Source organism: Aspergillus stella-maris (genome assembly GCF_047715825.1).
Source record: "Aspergillus stella-maris strain CBS 113639 unplaced genomic scaffold BDV14scaffold_118, whole genome shotgun sequence".
Taxonomy (NCBI): Eukaryota; Fungi; Ascomycota; class Eurotiomycetes; order Eurotiales; family Aspergillaceae; genus Aspergillus; species Aspergillus stella-maris.
Genome location: NW_027396912.1, coordinates 15900 through 29504, shown reverse-complemented (window position 1 = coordinate 29504; position 13605 = coordinate 15900). Strand labels below are relative to the sequence as shown.

The following is a 13605-nucleotide window of genomic DNA, read 5'->3' as shown; positions in this document are numbered from 1 at the left end:
TTCGGTCATTGCCGCCACTTTTGCTCTTTCAGTGCGAAGTCGACTTCGTGCAAAAGGGGAAGTGAACATTCTCGTCAACCACCTGAAAAGAGGACACCACAACGTCATACAGCAAAGCCATTTCAACCTATCTAAGCGACCGAACTGAAGGTATGTGCGTCCCGAGATCAACATACCTCAGCCGGAACTTCAACGGCTCTCCTTCCCTTCCATCCCGCTTTACTCTGTCCCTTCCTATTCTGTCCACCTTGCACCTTCACCTTCACCCTTAGGCGGCAATCGCAGCCTACGCTTACGATGTTGCTCTCCGATTGTTTTCCTCTCCATCAAGTGGTTGGATGTTTGTCTATGCTGCTCTTCTCTCCATCTCACTCCTCTGCACGTATCCTACAGTCACTAATTTGTCGCTCTCCTTATCCAGCATACTTCAGGATTCCCTTTCGTTGTCGCAATACGACCCGGTCGGCCTTGCCTGTCGAATATAACCCAACGATTTCCATCTCTGCACTTTCATCGCTCTCATCGCTAGGGCGGACCGTTCCCTCCTGCATTCTACACTCAGACAGTGATAATCTGCACTCTTTTCCCCTGCGAAGATGGATCAACAGAACCAATCCGGGGTCCCCGGACCGGCTGGACGCAAGCTCCATATCGCTCATCGCCGCAGTCCGTCTGAGCTCACTCCTCTTATGAGTATGTCGCTCCGACGTCCCGACCGCTTCATGGGATCTCGAGTCGCTAACAATGAATGCAACAGTGGAACAATTGGCGATTCAGCAACAGATTGAAATGCTCCAGCAACAGCAACAACAAATTGCAGCCACACACCAACAATATGTCAATATGGGATTATTGCAGCCTCAGCAAATGGGCCAAGTCTCTGGGTATAACCCCTCGCTACAAGGCGGCGGTGCGTCTATTGGCGGCGTTTCCCCGCAGCAGCTCGGCGCCTTCCAATTCCCCGTTACCCAACAGCAACAGCTAGGTATTCCCGGAAACGCTTCCAATCAGCACTCGCACCGTCGTAACCAATCGGCCCTCCCCGGTTTCGGTATGGGCGGGCCTCCTCCGGCCCCATCTTCGGGAGCTTCGGGATACTCCGACTACAACCAGCAGCAGCAGGGTAACCACCAGAAGCCTGAGAATGGTGGACATGGCCGAGGCCGAGGCGGCCCTCCCGGCGGTGGTCACCAGCGCCGTCATTCTCTTGCTCTCCCAGAAGCAAAGAAGGCCGCCGAGCTTGCTCAACAAAAGCGCGCGGCGTCCGGATTCCAGTTCCCTGCACCTTCTGCCGATTCGTCTGAGGGTCCATCCGCATCCGAGGACAAGCCGAGCCCAAGCACATCCCAGGCCCCTCAAGGGTTAGGCCTACACCGTGCCGGCAACCTCAGATCCGGAGGTCACGGTCGCAGCCAGTCCATGGCTGTCGGTGGAAACCGTGGTTCTATTTCCGGCCGTGGTCCTGGCGGTTTCCAATTCCCTGGAAACGATGGCCCTGCCGGGTCTGAGAACCAGCGCCGTGGTAGCCAACCAACTCACGCTCGCACACCCTCGAGAAACTTTGACGGCAACTGGCGTCAGCCCAACAACCAGGGTCAAGGCCAGGACCAGCAGAAGGGGCTGGGACAGCAGAACACAGGCTTCCAGCCCGGACACCGTGCCCGCGCTTCTATGAACCAGTCGATTGGCTCTATTGGTCAATTCCAGTACCCTGGTCAACCTCAGCTCATTCAACTGCCGCAGGGCCAGGTCGTAATGGCCCAGCCCCAAATGTTTGGTGGCGCTCAACAATTGAACCCTCTGCAACTCGCCCAGCTTCAGGCACTTCAGCAGAATGGCCAGCTCAACGGCCAAGGCCTCGGTGGCCTCCAGGCTAGCCAACATGCGCCCCAGCCGCTCTCCGCTCAGCAGACTCAGCAGCAGCAACAGCAGCAGCGAAAGACCCTTTTCACTCCTTACCTTCCTCAGGCCAATCTTCCTGCGCTTCTGAGCAACGGCCAGCTTGTCTCCGGTATTCTCCGCGTGAACAAGAAGAACCGTTCTGATGCCTATGTCACTTGCCCGGACTTGGACGCCGATATCTTCATTTGCGGTAGCAAGGACCGAAACCGTGCTCTTGAAGGCGACTTTGTGGCCATCGAGCTCCTCGATGTCGACGAGGTCTGGTCCCAAAAGAGAGAAAAGGAGGAAAAGAAGAAGCGCAAGGACATCACTGACGCCAGGTCCGGAAGCAACGCTGGTGCGGACAAGATGTCCCGCTCTGACTCTAACGGAGACCGTCAAGAGGTTGGTCCTGATGGTAGCATTCGCCGCCGTGGCAGTCTCCGACAGCGTCCCACTCAGAAGAAGAACGACGATGTCGAAGTTGAGGGCCAGAGTCTTCTCTTGATGGAAGAAGATGAAATCAGTGACGAGCAGAAGCCGCTGTATGCCGGTCACGTCGTCGCGGTCATTGAACGTATTGCTGGCCAGATGTTCTCTGGAACACTTGGTCTGCTCCGACCTAGCAGCCAGGCAACGAAGGAGAAGCAGGAAGCTGAGAGGCTCGCCAGGGATGGTGCTTCCGGTCGTAACCAGGATCGCCAGCAAGACAAGCCAAAGATTGTTTGGTTCAAGCCTACCGACAAGCGTGTTCCCCTGATCGCTATTCCCACGGAACAAGCTCCTCGCGACTTCGTCGAGAAACACCAGGACTATGCTAACCGCATTTTCGTCGCGTGCATCAAGAGATGGCCCATCACGTCGCTGCATCCGTTCGGTACTCTCGTCGAGCAGCTAGGAGAAATGGGTGATCTCAAGGTGGAGACTGAGGCGCTCCTCCGCGATAACAACTTCGGTTCCGATGAATTCACCGATGCTGTTCTGAAGAGCATTGGCTGGGAAAACTGGTCGGTGGCTACTGAAGATATCTCTTCTCGCCGCGATTTCCGTCAGGAAACTACGTTCACTGTCGAGCCTAGCGGAACCAAGGAGCTTGACAATGCCTACCACTTCAAGGCTCTTCCCGACGGCAAGGTAGAAATCGGTATCCACGTCACCGATATTTCGCATTTCGTCAAGGCCAACTCTTTGGTTGACCGGGAGGCCAAGAAGCGGGGTACTGCTGTCTATCTTGTCGACCGATTGGTGAAACTACTGCCTCCCCGCATCGCGACGGAGCTTTGCGCTCTGCTCCCAGGCGAGGAGCGCTTGGCCGTCAGTGTTGTCTTAAAGGCCAACCCAGAAACGGGCGCCGTCGATGACGATGTTTGGATCGGCAAGAGTGTCATCAAGAGCACTGGCAGATTGAGTTACGACGAGGTTGAATCTGTGATTCAGGGAACATCTGATGCTCCTGTGTCGAGTGTTTCAGTTGACCTTATTCGGGGTCTACAGGTATGTTTTACTATACTATCTACTGCTTAATGGTCTAATATTAACAAATGTTCTAAACAGCGCACCGCCTCGAAATTCCGTGAAGCAAGGTTGGGCAATCGGGTGTCGCAGATTCCTCCTCTCCGCCTTCTTCACTCATTGGACGACGAGAATGTGCCAATCGAGGGCAACATCTTCGACTCTTCGGCTGTCCGAGAGCTCGTGGAGGAATTGAGCTTCAAGGCAAACTTCTTGGTTGCTCGCAAGTTGGTTACGGCTCTGCCTGACAAAGCTTTCCTCCGCCGCCAACACTCTCCTAATGCCCGTCGCCTCCAGTCGTTCGTTGATCGCATGAACAGACTCAGATTTGGACTCGACGAAGCCAGCAGCGGAAGCTTGCAGAGCAGCCTCTGCAAGGTCCAGGATGATGATCTGCGCAAGGTAAGCCAATATCGCCCTGTACACCTTTTGACTCAAATCTAACGATCACAGGGTATGGAAACAATCTTGGTGAAGGCTATGCAGCGTGCCAAGTATTACGTTGCGGGCACTGTTCAGGACGAATTGCGACCTCATTATACCCTCAATTTGCCTGTGTACACCCACTTCACCAACCCTCTGCGCCGTTATGCGGATGTTGTTGCCCATCGCCAGCTTGAAGCTGTGCTGTCTGAGGGCGCTATTGAGTTCTCGGATGACATTGAGTCTCTCAACAAGACCGCAGACATTTGCAACAACAAGAAGGATTCGGCACACAACGCTCAAGAGCAGAGCGTTCATATCGAAGCCTGCCGCAGCATGGACAAGTTGCGCCAAGAAATTGGCGGCGACCTTATCAGCGAGGGTATTGTCCTCTGCGTCTATGAATCCGCGTTTGATGTCCTCATTCCGGAGTACGGTTTCGAGAAGCGTGTTCACTGCGACCAGCTGCCCTTGAAGAAGGCCGAGTTCCGCAAGGAGACCAGAGTCTTGGAACTCTACTGGGAGAAGGGCGTGCCTTCGTCTGCCTATATCCCCGAAGATGAGCGTCCCAAGCCTGCCAACTCCCGTGCTGCTCAGGCCGCCGCTGCCGCCAGGGAAGCTGAAGCCGCTCGTGAGCGTGCCCGCGAGAGGGAGGAGGCTCTGCGAAGGCAGACCGAGACTGGCACAATGTCTGCCGACGACGTTGATGCCCTGTTCGACGATGATGACGACGTCTCTGAGGTCACCGAGATGGCCGCCGGTGTTTCCTTGAACTCTGCGGACCGCTCTACCCAGAGCATGCCACCATCGCCCACTCGCAACGGGCAGTTGCCACCCGCTCCTCAGCGCACGCTCTCGGATCCCAAGATCGCCACTAACACCGCTGATGCACCCGAGGCTAAGTTGACCAACAAGGACAAGTACCTCAGCCTCTTCAAGCTCAGAGAGGAGGGTGGAGAGTACATCCAAGATGTCACCGAAATGACTCGCGTGCCCATCATTCTGAAGACCGACTTGAGCAAGAGCCCTCCGTATGTGGCCGTCACCGCTGCACTTTCTTGAATTACTAGCTGACATTCTATCTTACAGTTGCCTTACCATCCGCTCGGTCAACCCCTACGCCCTGTAGAGGTTTAGAGAATCTCTTTATCGTCATCATCACGTTTATAGTACAGAGTTTTGCTAAGTCAGCTGTCTCTGGGGGATCGTCCGATGGTGACGCGGACTCGATTGATTCCTTTTTCACTGCGTGTTACTGTGTTGATCAGTCTAGCGTATCTGTTTGTTTGATTTTTGCTTTATAATAATTGGGGCCCATCGTCAATCTGGTGGACTGCTTGTCATGAGTTCTACTAAATATCAGTCTCGAAACGGTATTGGGGGACGAATGCCTGAACAATACTCGAAGTATATTGTTGCCTGCGGAAAGGCTTGATGGGAACTTGAGAATCTCAAGTTGGGGGATGATGTCAACCAGATGACAAGAGCAGTGAGTTGGCTAATATTTATGGATGGCAGGTGAATCGTATATGGGACGTTAGGAAAAAATTGTGCCCGTCTTAGATATTTACATAAGTTAGCTATCTTTACATGAAATGGCCACACTTGCTCTTGCTACTTTAACTTGATCTTTGATAAGTCCAACCGCAATGCAACGCTGTCCGTGAAACAATAAAGCCCTCCACGCCGCTACGGCATAAGGAAACATGTTGAAAGGCAAGCAATGTTATTACACTACAATTGATATAAAAACACAATACCCAAAGCAAAGCATCCGACCCCCAATGCTTTTCTCCACGCCGATATAATGCAGGATTCCCAAGGCCAAAAACAATGACTATTATGGGTATGTATGTGAGCCCAGCCAGTCAGCCAGCCAACTTAACCCGACTATCCGACAATCGTCGCAGACGCCGAATGAATCACAACCGCCGAATCCCAACCCGTGCCTTACCCTTCTTCAACCCACTCCCCGACGAAACCTTCCTATTCCCCATTCCATTCCCACTTCCCGAACCAGGTTGCGATTTCGATTTCGGTAATGGCAATGGCAACGAAGCAGGTTGAGCCTTGGAAAGCGGGATACTCGCCAGAGCACGCGGTTTCCGCTGTTGCAGTACCGGAGCCTCATGGTAGTCTTCTAGGGAGTCTTCGCTGCTCCCGCTGCCGCTGCCTGGTCGAGAAGGTGCGTCTTCGTAGATGGCCACTTCTGTGCTTGAGCTTTCTTCACGAAGCTGGTATTGGGCTTGGGGTTGGGTTTGGTGTCGGGGTGTAGAGCCCCTGTTTAGGAGGGAGAGTTTGGGTGATTTGCGTTGTGGTGAGCCGTCTCTTCCTCTTTCTCGGTCCCAATGCCGGTCTGGCATGGTGATGTCGCGAGCGGGCGTTGAGCGTGTTGAGCGTGCTCGTGGATGTGAATGAGGATGTGGGAGGGGCTGTATGTTTGCAGCGATATTTCGTTCTGAAGCAGTCATCATGTCGTCGTCTTCAATCTCCATTTCCATAACATCGTCCATTAGCCCATTCCCATCGCCAGAAGCAGATGGGTAAAACGGGTCAATGTCCATAGCCGAAGCAGACGTCGTAAGGACAGAGAGTGGTCGTTTCCCATGTGCGTTCTTGCGCGGGCTCAGCGTTAATGTTGACGGAGCAGCGAATTTCACAGGTGAGGGAGATAGCGAGGGGTCATTTTCCTTTGAGGCCGTTGCAGGGTTCTCGTTCTCGGTTTCGTCGTCGGAGACGGGGTCGTGGCTTGGTCTGGGTTGGGTGTTTTCTGAAGGATGGAGGTGAGATTGTGGTTGAGGCGTTGTACTACTTTGAGACGGTTTCTTCTTCATTGTGACTGCTTGAACTCGCTGGCCTTGTCGGGAGCGCAGGGTTCGTGAGGATTCTTTCTCTTTCTCTTTCTCCTTCTCTTGGTCTTCTGGTTGGTCTTCGGGGATTGTTGTACCGATGTCTTCGCCGCGCATTTTGGCTTCCGTTGCTTGATTCCGCATGTCCACTGGGACCGATGCGTGGATAGACGTCATAAGCTTTGCTTGTCGGGCAAAAGCATCATAGTTCTCTTGGAGCAGGGCTCCGGCCGTTGAGTTCAGCGCTGAGTCTGGGTTCGGGTAAATAAGGAGACATGAAATAGTCTACCATGGAGAGAATCAATGTCAGTCAATAATTTCCTCAATCCAATAAAAACTCCGAGGAGAGACTCACCACAAGCACATCCCTCAACGTCAAACTACTCTTCCAATCCCTCTTCAACGTATCCACACAAACCGCACCACTCGACTCCTCCACATTCGGATGCCATATCCTCGTCTTGAAAGTCGCCTTGGGCGGACTTTTGGGGTAATCCTCCGGTAACTTCAAGTGTAGTCGCCATAGGCCCTGAGAGTATGGTGTCCCCTGCGGACCAGCCAGCAGGACCAAAAGCTGTGTGATGTCGTCTGAGCTTGTGTCGTCGGCGGGGAAGAGGTAATTGGGCGGGAGGTCTTCGTGCAGGGCTGCATGATCTGCTGCGAGGCGACGCAGTTTGGAGACCTGGTTGAGGGTGGACGTTAGCTTTGCAGATGCGATAGGACGAGGGGAGGGACGGTGGCGATGCCTACCATGTTGTTTGCTAGCTCAGGTAGTTCGGGGAGTTTCCAGGATATATATCCAATTCAATCGCAATATCTCCAATATCAAGCTCGGTATCCGCGATGTACGTATGTATCCAATCGTCTGTGCGGCGGGAAGTCTCCTCCTAGGTATGTACAGCGTCGGGTCGGGTGGGTGCCCTCGTTGCCAAAAAGAATTCAGATGAAAAACAAGGGTATCACAGTTTCAAATCGACCCAATAGAAGTTCTCATGTACCTGAATTTGGGATTCTCCAAGAAAGCGATTGGCGGCGATCAGAGGTTCGAATTGCAATACTCCGGGCGTTGCTCAGACCGACCGGTTGTTGTTTTGGTCGTGTTGGCCGGCAACAGAGCTAGTGCGAGGCTTGGACGTGTCTAGGTCACGTGGGTGTCGCGTCGCGCGTTTCGGGAAGTCTAATTGATTTCTATGCCAAGTCTCTGGATTACTCTGTGGGCGACAGCTCATACTGGTTATGATCTATCTTGTACGAGTTGAAAAATTACGAGGCTGTAAAAATCAAGCACTTGTTGAACGCAATATCAATGTTCTGGTATTATGATTATTAAAATAATTCTATATGCGCCGTTGTCATGGTTTGTTGTCAGGCAAACATCAACAATGTCGAATGTAAGGCTTCCCAGCAAAATGCAAGCACTCCGTAGAGTTTGAAAAAAGAATCAAAGCATATCCATATTCTTCATTACGTGTATCGAGTTCCCCCTTTTTAAGTATGAAAAGGAAAAGAGGCTAAGAGCCGAACGCGATCTTAGCCAGATCGTCCGGTGGAGACAATCTGGGGTAAGAATGCCATCCGCTTAGATGAGACCAGCGAGGAGGGCGCCAGCGAGACCGACTCCAAGGAGAGGGCCGGAAGCAGCGAGACCGGCAGCACCGTTGTCACCGTCGCCACCAGTCTCCTCAGCGTCGTCGCTGTCGGAGGTCGGTGAGGCAGAGGATGTCTCGGTCTCGGTCTGAGTCCTTGTGGAGGTGGAGTCTTCGCTCGAGGTGGAGGTCGAGGTGCGGGTGCTACTGGTAGGGCTGGGGCTGCTTGCGAAGCTAGAGGAGCCGACGACGGGGTTCGAAGGGCTGCTGCCGGTGGGGATGAGAGGCTGAGAGGCGGTGGTGGTAGCAGCGGTCTCGCTGGGAGAGACAGGAGTCTCGGGGCCACCGGGGGTCTCAGAGTCGGTTGAGGTCTCGACGGCAGTCTCAGAGGGAGACTCAATGGCGGTCTCGGTGGAAGTCTCAATAGCAGCGGTCTCGGTGGTGGTAGCGACTGAGTCCTGTGTGACTGTCAGATCGTGCTCACGACACTTCAGATGAGATGAGATCAACTTACCACAGGCTCAGAAGAGGCCTGCTGAGCGGCGGCGAGGGCCGAGAAAGCAACGAGAAGGATGGAGTAACGCATTTTAATGTTGTGTTGTAGGAAGACTAAACGATTGACTGTTCTGAGTTGAAGATGTAGACGCAGAAGGAACGAATCCAACAAGTAATCAAGATCAAGATGATATGGGGATGTAGAAACCAAGACATCCCAGCCCCGGGAACGACATCGCTTTTATATTACTCTGCGCCTGCAGACTCGCTCGGCCACGGCCAGCCATAATTACGCAAGATTCGCTGGTGAGTGACAGGTGCAGACCCGAAAATAGCAAACGGGATCGCAGTAGTAAAACAAGCGTTGTCTAGCCAGTGAAGATCAGCCCTGCCTGCAAATGCAACTGCCCTCCTAGTGGCAATCTCCACATTATTGCTCACTGGATGAATGGATCTCAGGCCCGCTTCTGGCATGATCGGAATTCACAAATGCCTCCCTCTGATTTGCCTAGAGGTCTGGACTCGTCGATCTGAGTGGTGGACGCACAGTCTGAGCCCTGGCAGGCTGGCTGTGCAGCCACCAAAACAGGTGGGAATCCGATCGAACACCTGCCTGCTGTGAATCGTATGCTTAGCAAATGGCAATCACAAGGTCATGGCAGTGAGAAGACGATCTCACCATTCCAGTAGTCGAGTCCTGTCGTGTGAAGGGAGTTCGGTGCAGCCGAGGGGGTTTGCGTATGCTCAGTGCTATTTTTGGGTGGGCGTCGCGTCGCTGTCTGACTTGACTGTACACTACTACACAACACAACACAGGCAAACACTTCGCCTTCGTTTTAGCCTGCTGGACAGTATTCATTGAGTAATTTCATGCTGTCTTTGTTTTGTTCATTTTGCGTCTGGAAAATCTGTCTTCATCGCCTTGCCTTGACATCGCCGCTCAGGCAAATACATTCAAAATACAGCAACTCTCCGTCCTTTACTCCGAATCTCCCAAGTCCCAAGACTCCAAGCCCAACTCTTCAAGCTAAAGCACCTAACAAAGCAAGACACCATCGCACCAATTTGAAAACCCGCCATTGGCCCGCACTTAACTGATCGACCCGTTCAGCCTCTTGATCGATTCTACTTGCGTAAGGCCTTACGACTGTCCTAGTCATATGAACTGTCTTGTCTACAAAATGGAACCACCGAGTAACGAGGTTGCTCGGATTCAACTTTCTCGCCATCATAAAATTGGAGGCAACTGAATTCCAAGTTTCCAACAAGCAATTCTCTCCCGACTGAATTCGAAGTTCGAGCCCAATTTCCATGCTCCCAGCTGCCACTTACTGACACCGCCAACTGGAATGTTATGTTTCATGTATACGTAGCCACCCCTCTTTATCCCGAGACATGTCTAAGGTCTAGACTTAGCCACTGGCTCAAGGCTTAAGGCCCAAAGGCGGGATTAGCAGTTTCTCTTTTCCCTCGAGGACAATTTCTCCAAATACAGAGTGCACTGTGCTTGCAGGAAAAGCGAACGCCGCATATCAGTTCCCCCTTCGGTCCTGTAAGGTACCTCGACCTCGTACAGCCTGGGCGTACAGAACAGCATGCTGCATCCATGCAGAGATGATAGGGGCAGCCAGCAGCCTTGACCTTAGCCTTGGCCACGCCCTCCATTCAATAACTCGCTGTACCATGTGCGTGCCCGGGCCTAGTCTAGATTTCTTTTTCGTTGTTCCTGCCGTTCCTCTCGTGTCACCCCAAGCCCAAATATCAAATATTAAGGATTTCGATACCGCCACGCAAGGGAGATGGCAGTGGCGCATTCGGACTTTGAAAAACCAAGGCTGCTATTTTTCCTACCCTGTCTGGCAGTGGCCAATGTCCTGGGCTCCTGGCGCAGCGGCGCTCGTATTATTGCTACAAGGACCAGATGTGGGGTGGCGTGCTCTGCTCAGCAGCTCAGAGCTCCCGTCAACGCGAAATAGGGATGCAAATGTAGCTTGCTTCATGCGTGATCTGTGGCCAATCGGCTATGGCAGAGCTACGGACGGGCTAGACATGGGTGTGAAATGAATATTGGACGGGGATGTCTCCTTTTAGTCGGGTTTATTATTGTGAAAGATACTCTTTTTGAGGTTCGAAGCTTCGGGGCTTGCTGGGATTAGGGAGATTGGAACTTCGTAAACTGTTGATTCATGGCCTATGTCATCGTCTTATTGCGCGCGGGTTCCGGCTCGGGGCCGAGCCTTGGAATCGGAGGGTATATCGCATTGTAGGATCAATTGTTGACACCCTTGTTCCCCTAAATTCTGGGTCCGGGTTGATGAAAGGGCACCAAGCGTTATGCCTTGCGATCAAGGGTTCAAGGAGCAAGCCTGCTCTGGTTTCCGTCCTAGGTACACATTTGGACTGCAGCAGACGGGCGGGCTGTGGGATCGTGACGAAAGAAAGTGCAAGAAGAGTCGGTGCTCTCGAGTTTCGTCTCCCGGTAGGATTTGTTTTTCGAAGCTCCATACGATTAATCATGCCCTGGCATATGTATCCCCACGCCGCAAAAGACCGCACAAGCTCTCTAAAGCGTCGCCGCTCACTCAAGCCTTCACCGGCTCCTGACGCATCCAATCCGCGAACTCCTTCCGCTTCGCCTATGCACCCAGTTAGCCTCGTGTTCTACCCAATTCCACCCACAAACGCAAATGCAGGGGAAAACGTATCCAAATAAAACAAACCTTAGGATCCCAAAACCCATACCGCTCCTCCAACCGCGCATAAGGATTGCGATCCCCCTGCAACTCAGCCTCCCTCGCCCACTCGCTCCAACTAACAGGCTTCAGTTTCTCCGCGCCGAGGACGAGTCCCGTTGAGACGATGACAAGCGATACGAGGGCTTCGACGACAATGTCTGCGGGGAGGGCGGTTGATGTCGAGGCTGCGAGGACGGTGTGTTCGTGGGCTGAGTAGCCGCTGTTTTTGGAGTTTGTTAGCATATCTGATCTTTAGTTGGGACGTCTGGACGATTCCATGGTCTGGAGACTGGGTGTAGGTAGGCGTGGGATAGAGACGGAGCGTAGGTTGCTAGGTGAAATGGCGAGACGAAGGGGTTAGCTTACGCATGAGCAAGCAGGACAAGCCCGAAGATTGTGATTAGGCGTGTGAGGAAAGCCATCGTGGATGTGTAGCAAAGGTGAGCTTTTGATGTTCTCTAAGTCGACTCCAAAGTTCCGGTGTTGAAGCTCGGGGGTGAGGGGCTAGGCCATATTGGGTAATCACGTGATTGGTCTTCGCAATTACTATCAGGAAGTCACTATTTGTCTATAGGTCGTAATAGAGCTATTTGGGTGCTTATTTTAATGACATCTAGGTGGCTCGCGAAACTTGTATAATGGCTAGTAGAACGTACATTTTTATGTGCGGTAGCACTTGGCTCGTATCGTATAGTCTACAATGACCGGATCTCGAGGCCTCCGGAATATATATCTTGTCTTCGCCGGTTATGCAAGGTCTTGAGAATTAAGGCATCAAACAGGTGTCTCTTTACTCTTTGGACATTGTTTACTTCGCAAACGCTTCGTAGATACATTGCACGCATCAAGGCAACTCAGCATACAAAACAGATAGATGTTGGGTATAATTTGTTTATTTTATTCATAAACAACCGGGTTTCCCCGGTCACATTCTAGGCATTCAAGTTCATGACACTATATTTTCCTTGACACCATCAAGTCATCATCACTCAATTTATCTTCATTAAGTCATTCCGTTTACAGCTTCTGCATAGCAGCCTGGAGGGGGGTTAGTGTGGTCATATAACACAGGAGCAGCTGAACTCACGACATCGGTGGACTGGACGTGGTCCTCGTCCTCCTCGATCTCCTGCTGGAGCTCGTCGACGGAGATCTTTTCGTCCTCAACGACAAGGTTGATCTGGAGCTTCTTGATACCGAAACCGACAGCGACGAACTTAGAGGCACCCCAGACGAGACCGTCCTTCTCAATAGCACGGACGTTGGCCTCCAACTCCTGAAGGTTGGTCTCATCGTCTATATTAGGTTAGTATACAACCAATCAAAGAAAATTGCGGTTTGACTCACCCCAAGGCTTAACTTCAAGGGTAACGATGGACTTGGCGGCGGGCTTGGGGCCCTTGGCCTCCTTCTTCTTCTTGTACTCAGCAAGACGAGCCTCACGCTCCTTCACGACCTCAGGGTCCTCCTCCTCGTCGTCAGAGCCGAAGAGGTCCATGTCGTCGTCGTCATCAGCGGGCTTGTCCTTGGGGTTGGTGGGGAGCTCAGCACCCTCGGGGCCGTAGGCAGTGAACTCCTTAGAGGCATCACCGGGCAGGCTGCCGAACTCGGCCTCGTAGGAGGCAATGTGCTTGTACCACCGGGCAACGTGGGGGTACTTCTCGGCGTCAGGAGCGCCAGAGAAAGCCTTGAAGCTCACGACATCGGCCTGAGAAGGAGAGGTGCTTTTGATCATGTCAGTCAGATGCAACAGTGAATTATAGTGTGGACTGAGCATGGATCAAGTAAAGCAAAAACGAAAGTCATCCAAGTAATCAGAAGCGCGAATACTCGCATTGTTGTCTAGTCATGCAGCGGGGTCTTAAGCCGCCTCATAAACACGGACCAATTTTTTTTCATCATACAAACAAGGAAGCTCGCAAAGAACAGGGCAAAGGGGTAAAGGAAACAGCATATGAAAGTCTATAGGTGGTGTAGCTTACCCAACGACGTAGCTGCGAGACTGAAAGAAGGTGTTGGCAACTGAGGGGTAAGGATTAGTGACTGAAAAAGGGGGAAAAGAAAACAATGGCAAACATACCAGAGAGGCCGGCGTCAGAGACGAAGTCGATGAAACCCATTGTG

The 13605-nt window shown here is 52.4% G+C and overlaps 7 protein-coding genes across 7 annotated transcripts; 3 read left to right on the top strand and 4 right to left on the bottom strand.

Annotated features, from left to right (window-relative positions):
* The first annotated feature begins 423 nt into the window (after nt 1-423).
* ssdA (mRNA-binding translational repressor SSD1) lies at nt 424-5342 on the top strand. Its single transcript, XM_073771554.1, has 5 exons — nt 424-693; nt 758-3375; nt 3436-3795; nt 3847-4847; nt 4906-5342. Exons 1-5 carry the CDS (start codon nt 597-599, stop codon nt 4943-4945), a joined length of 4116 nt encoding a protein of 1371 aa, XP_073621967.1. The 5' UTR covers nt 424-596; the 3' UTR covers nt 4946-5342.
* BDV14DRAFT_19146 (putative ubiquitin conjugating enzyme E2) lies at nt 5316-7806 on the bottom strand. Its single transcript, XM_073771499.1, has 3 exons — nt 7416-7806; nt 7021-7347; nt 5316-6950 (listed from the first exon to the last, which is right to left on the bottom strand). Exons 1-3 carry the CDS (start codon nt 7416-7418, stop codon nt 5739-5741), a joined length of 1542 nt encoding a protein of 513 aa, XP_073621966.1. The 5' UTR covers nt 7419-7806; the 3' UTR covers nt 5316-5738.
* Nucleotides 7807-7956: 150 nt separating this feature from the next.
* On the bottom strand, nt 7957-8952 carry BDV14DRAFT_185568 (putative GPI anchored protein). Its single transcript, XM_073770685.1, has 2 exons — nt 8766-8952; nt 7957-8709 (listed from the first exon to the last, which is right to left on the bottom strand). Exons 1-2 carry the CDS (start codon nt 8835-8837, stop codon nt 8245-8247), a joined length of 537 nt encoding a protein of 178 aa, XP_073621965.1. The 5' UTR covers nt 8838-8952; the 3' UTR covers nt 7957-8244.
* A 596-nt stretch (nt 8953-9548) lies between these two features.
* Nucleotides 9549-9972, top strand: BDV14DRAFT_19191 (uncharacterized protein). The gene has a single exon (XM_073771560.1). It carries the CDS (start codon nt 9617-9619, stop codon nt 9842-9844), a length of 228 nt encoding a protein of 75 aa, XP_073621964.1. The 5' UTR covers nt 9549-9616; the 3' UTR covers nt 9845-9972.
* BDV14DRAFT_19192 (uncharacterized protein) lies at nt 9973-10935 on the top strand. Its single transcript, XM_073771563.1, has 2 exons — nt 9973-10109; nt 10163-10935. The coding sequence occupies exons 1-2, from the start codon at nt 10101-10103 to the stop codon at nt 10808-10810; spliced, it is 657 nt and encodes a 218-aa protein (XP_073621963.1). The 5' UTR covers nt 9973-10100; the 3' UTR covers nt 10811-10935.
* A 393-nt stretch (nt 10936-11328) lies between these two features.
* On the bottom strand, nt 11329-11903 carry BDV14DRAFT_206088 (membrane magnesium transporter family protein; the record flags this gene model as incomplete). Its single annotated transcript, XM_073774845.1, has 3 exons — nt 11329-11382; nt 11467-11701; nt 11848-11903. 3 exons carry the CDS (start codon nt 11901-11903, stop codon nt 11329-11331), a joined length of 345 nt encoding a protein of 114 aa, XP_073621962.1.
* Nucleotides 11904-12101: 198 nt separating this feature from the next.
* BDV14DRAFT_207157 (translation elongation factor 1 subunit beta) lies at nt 12102-13601 on the bottom strand (the record flags this gene model as incomplete). Its single annotated transcript, XM_073775086.1, has 5 exons — nt 12102-12519; nt 12569-12777; nt 12829-13205; nt 13464-13503; nt 13562-13601. 5 exons carry the CDS (start codon nt 13599-13601, stop codon nt 12499-12501), a joined length of 687 nt encoding a protein of 228 aa, XP_073621961.1. The 3' UTR covers nt 12102-12498.
* Nucleotides 13602-13605: the final 4 nt, after the last annotated feature.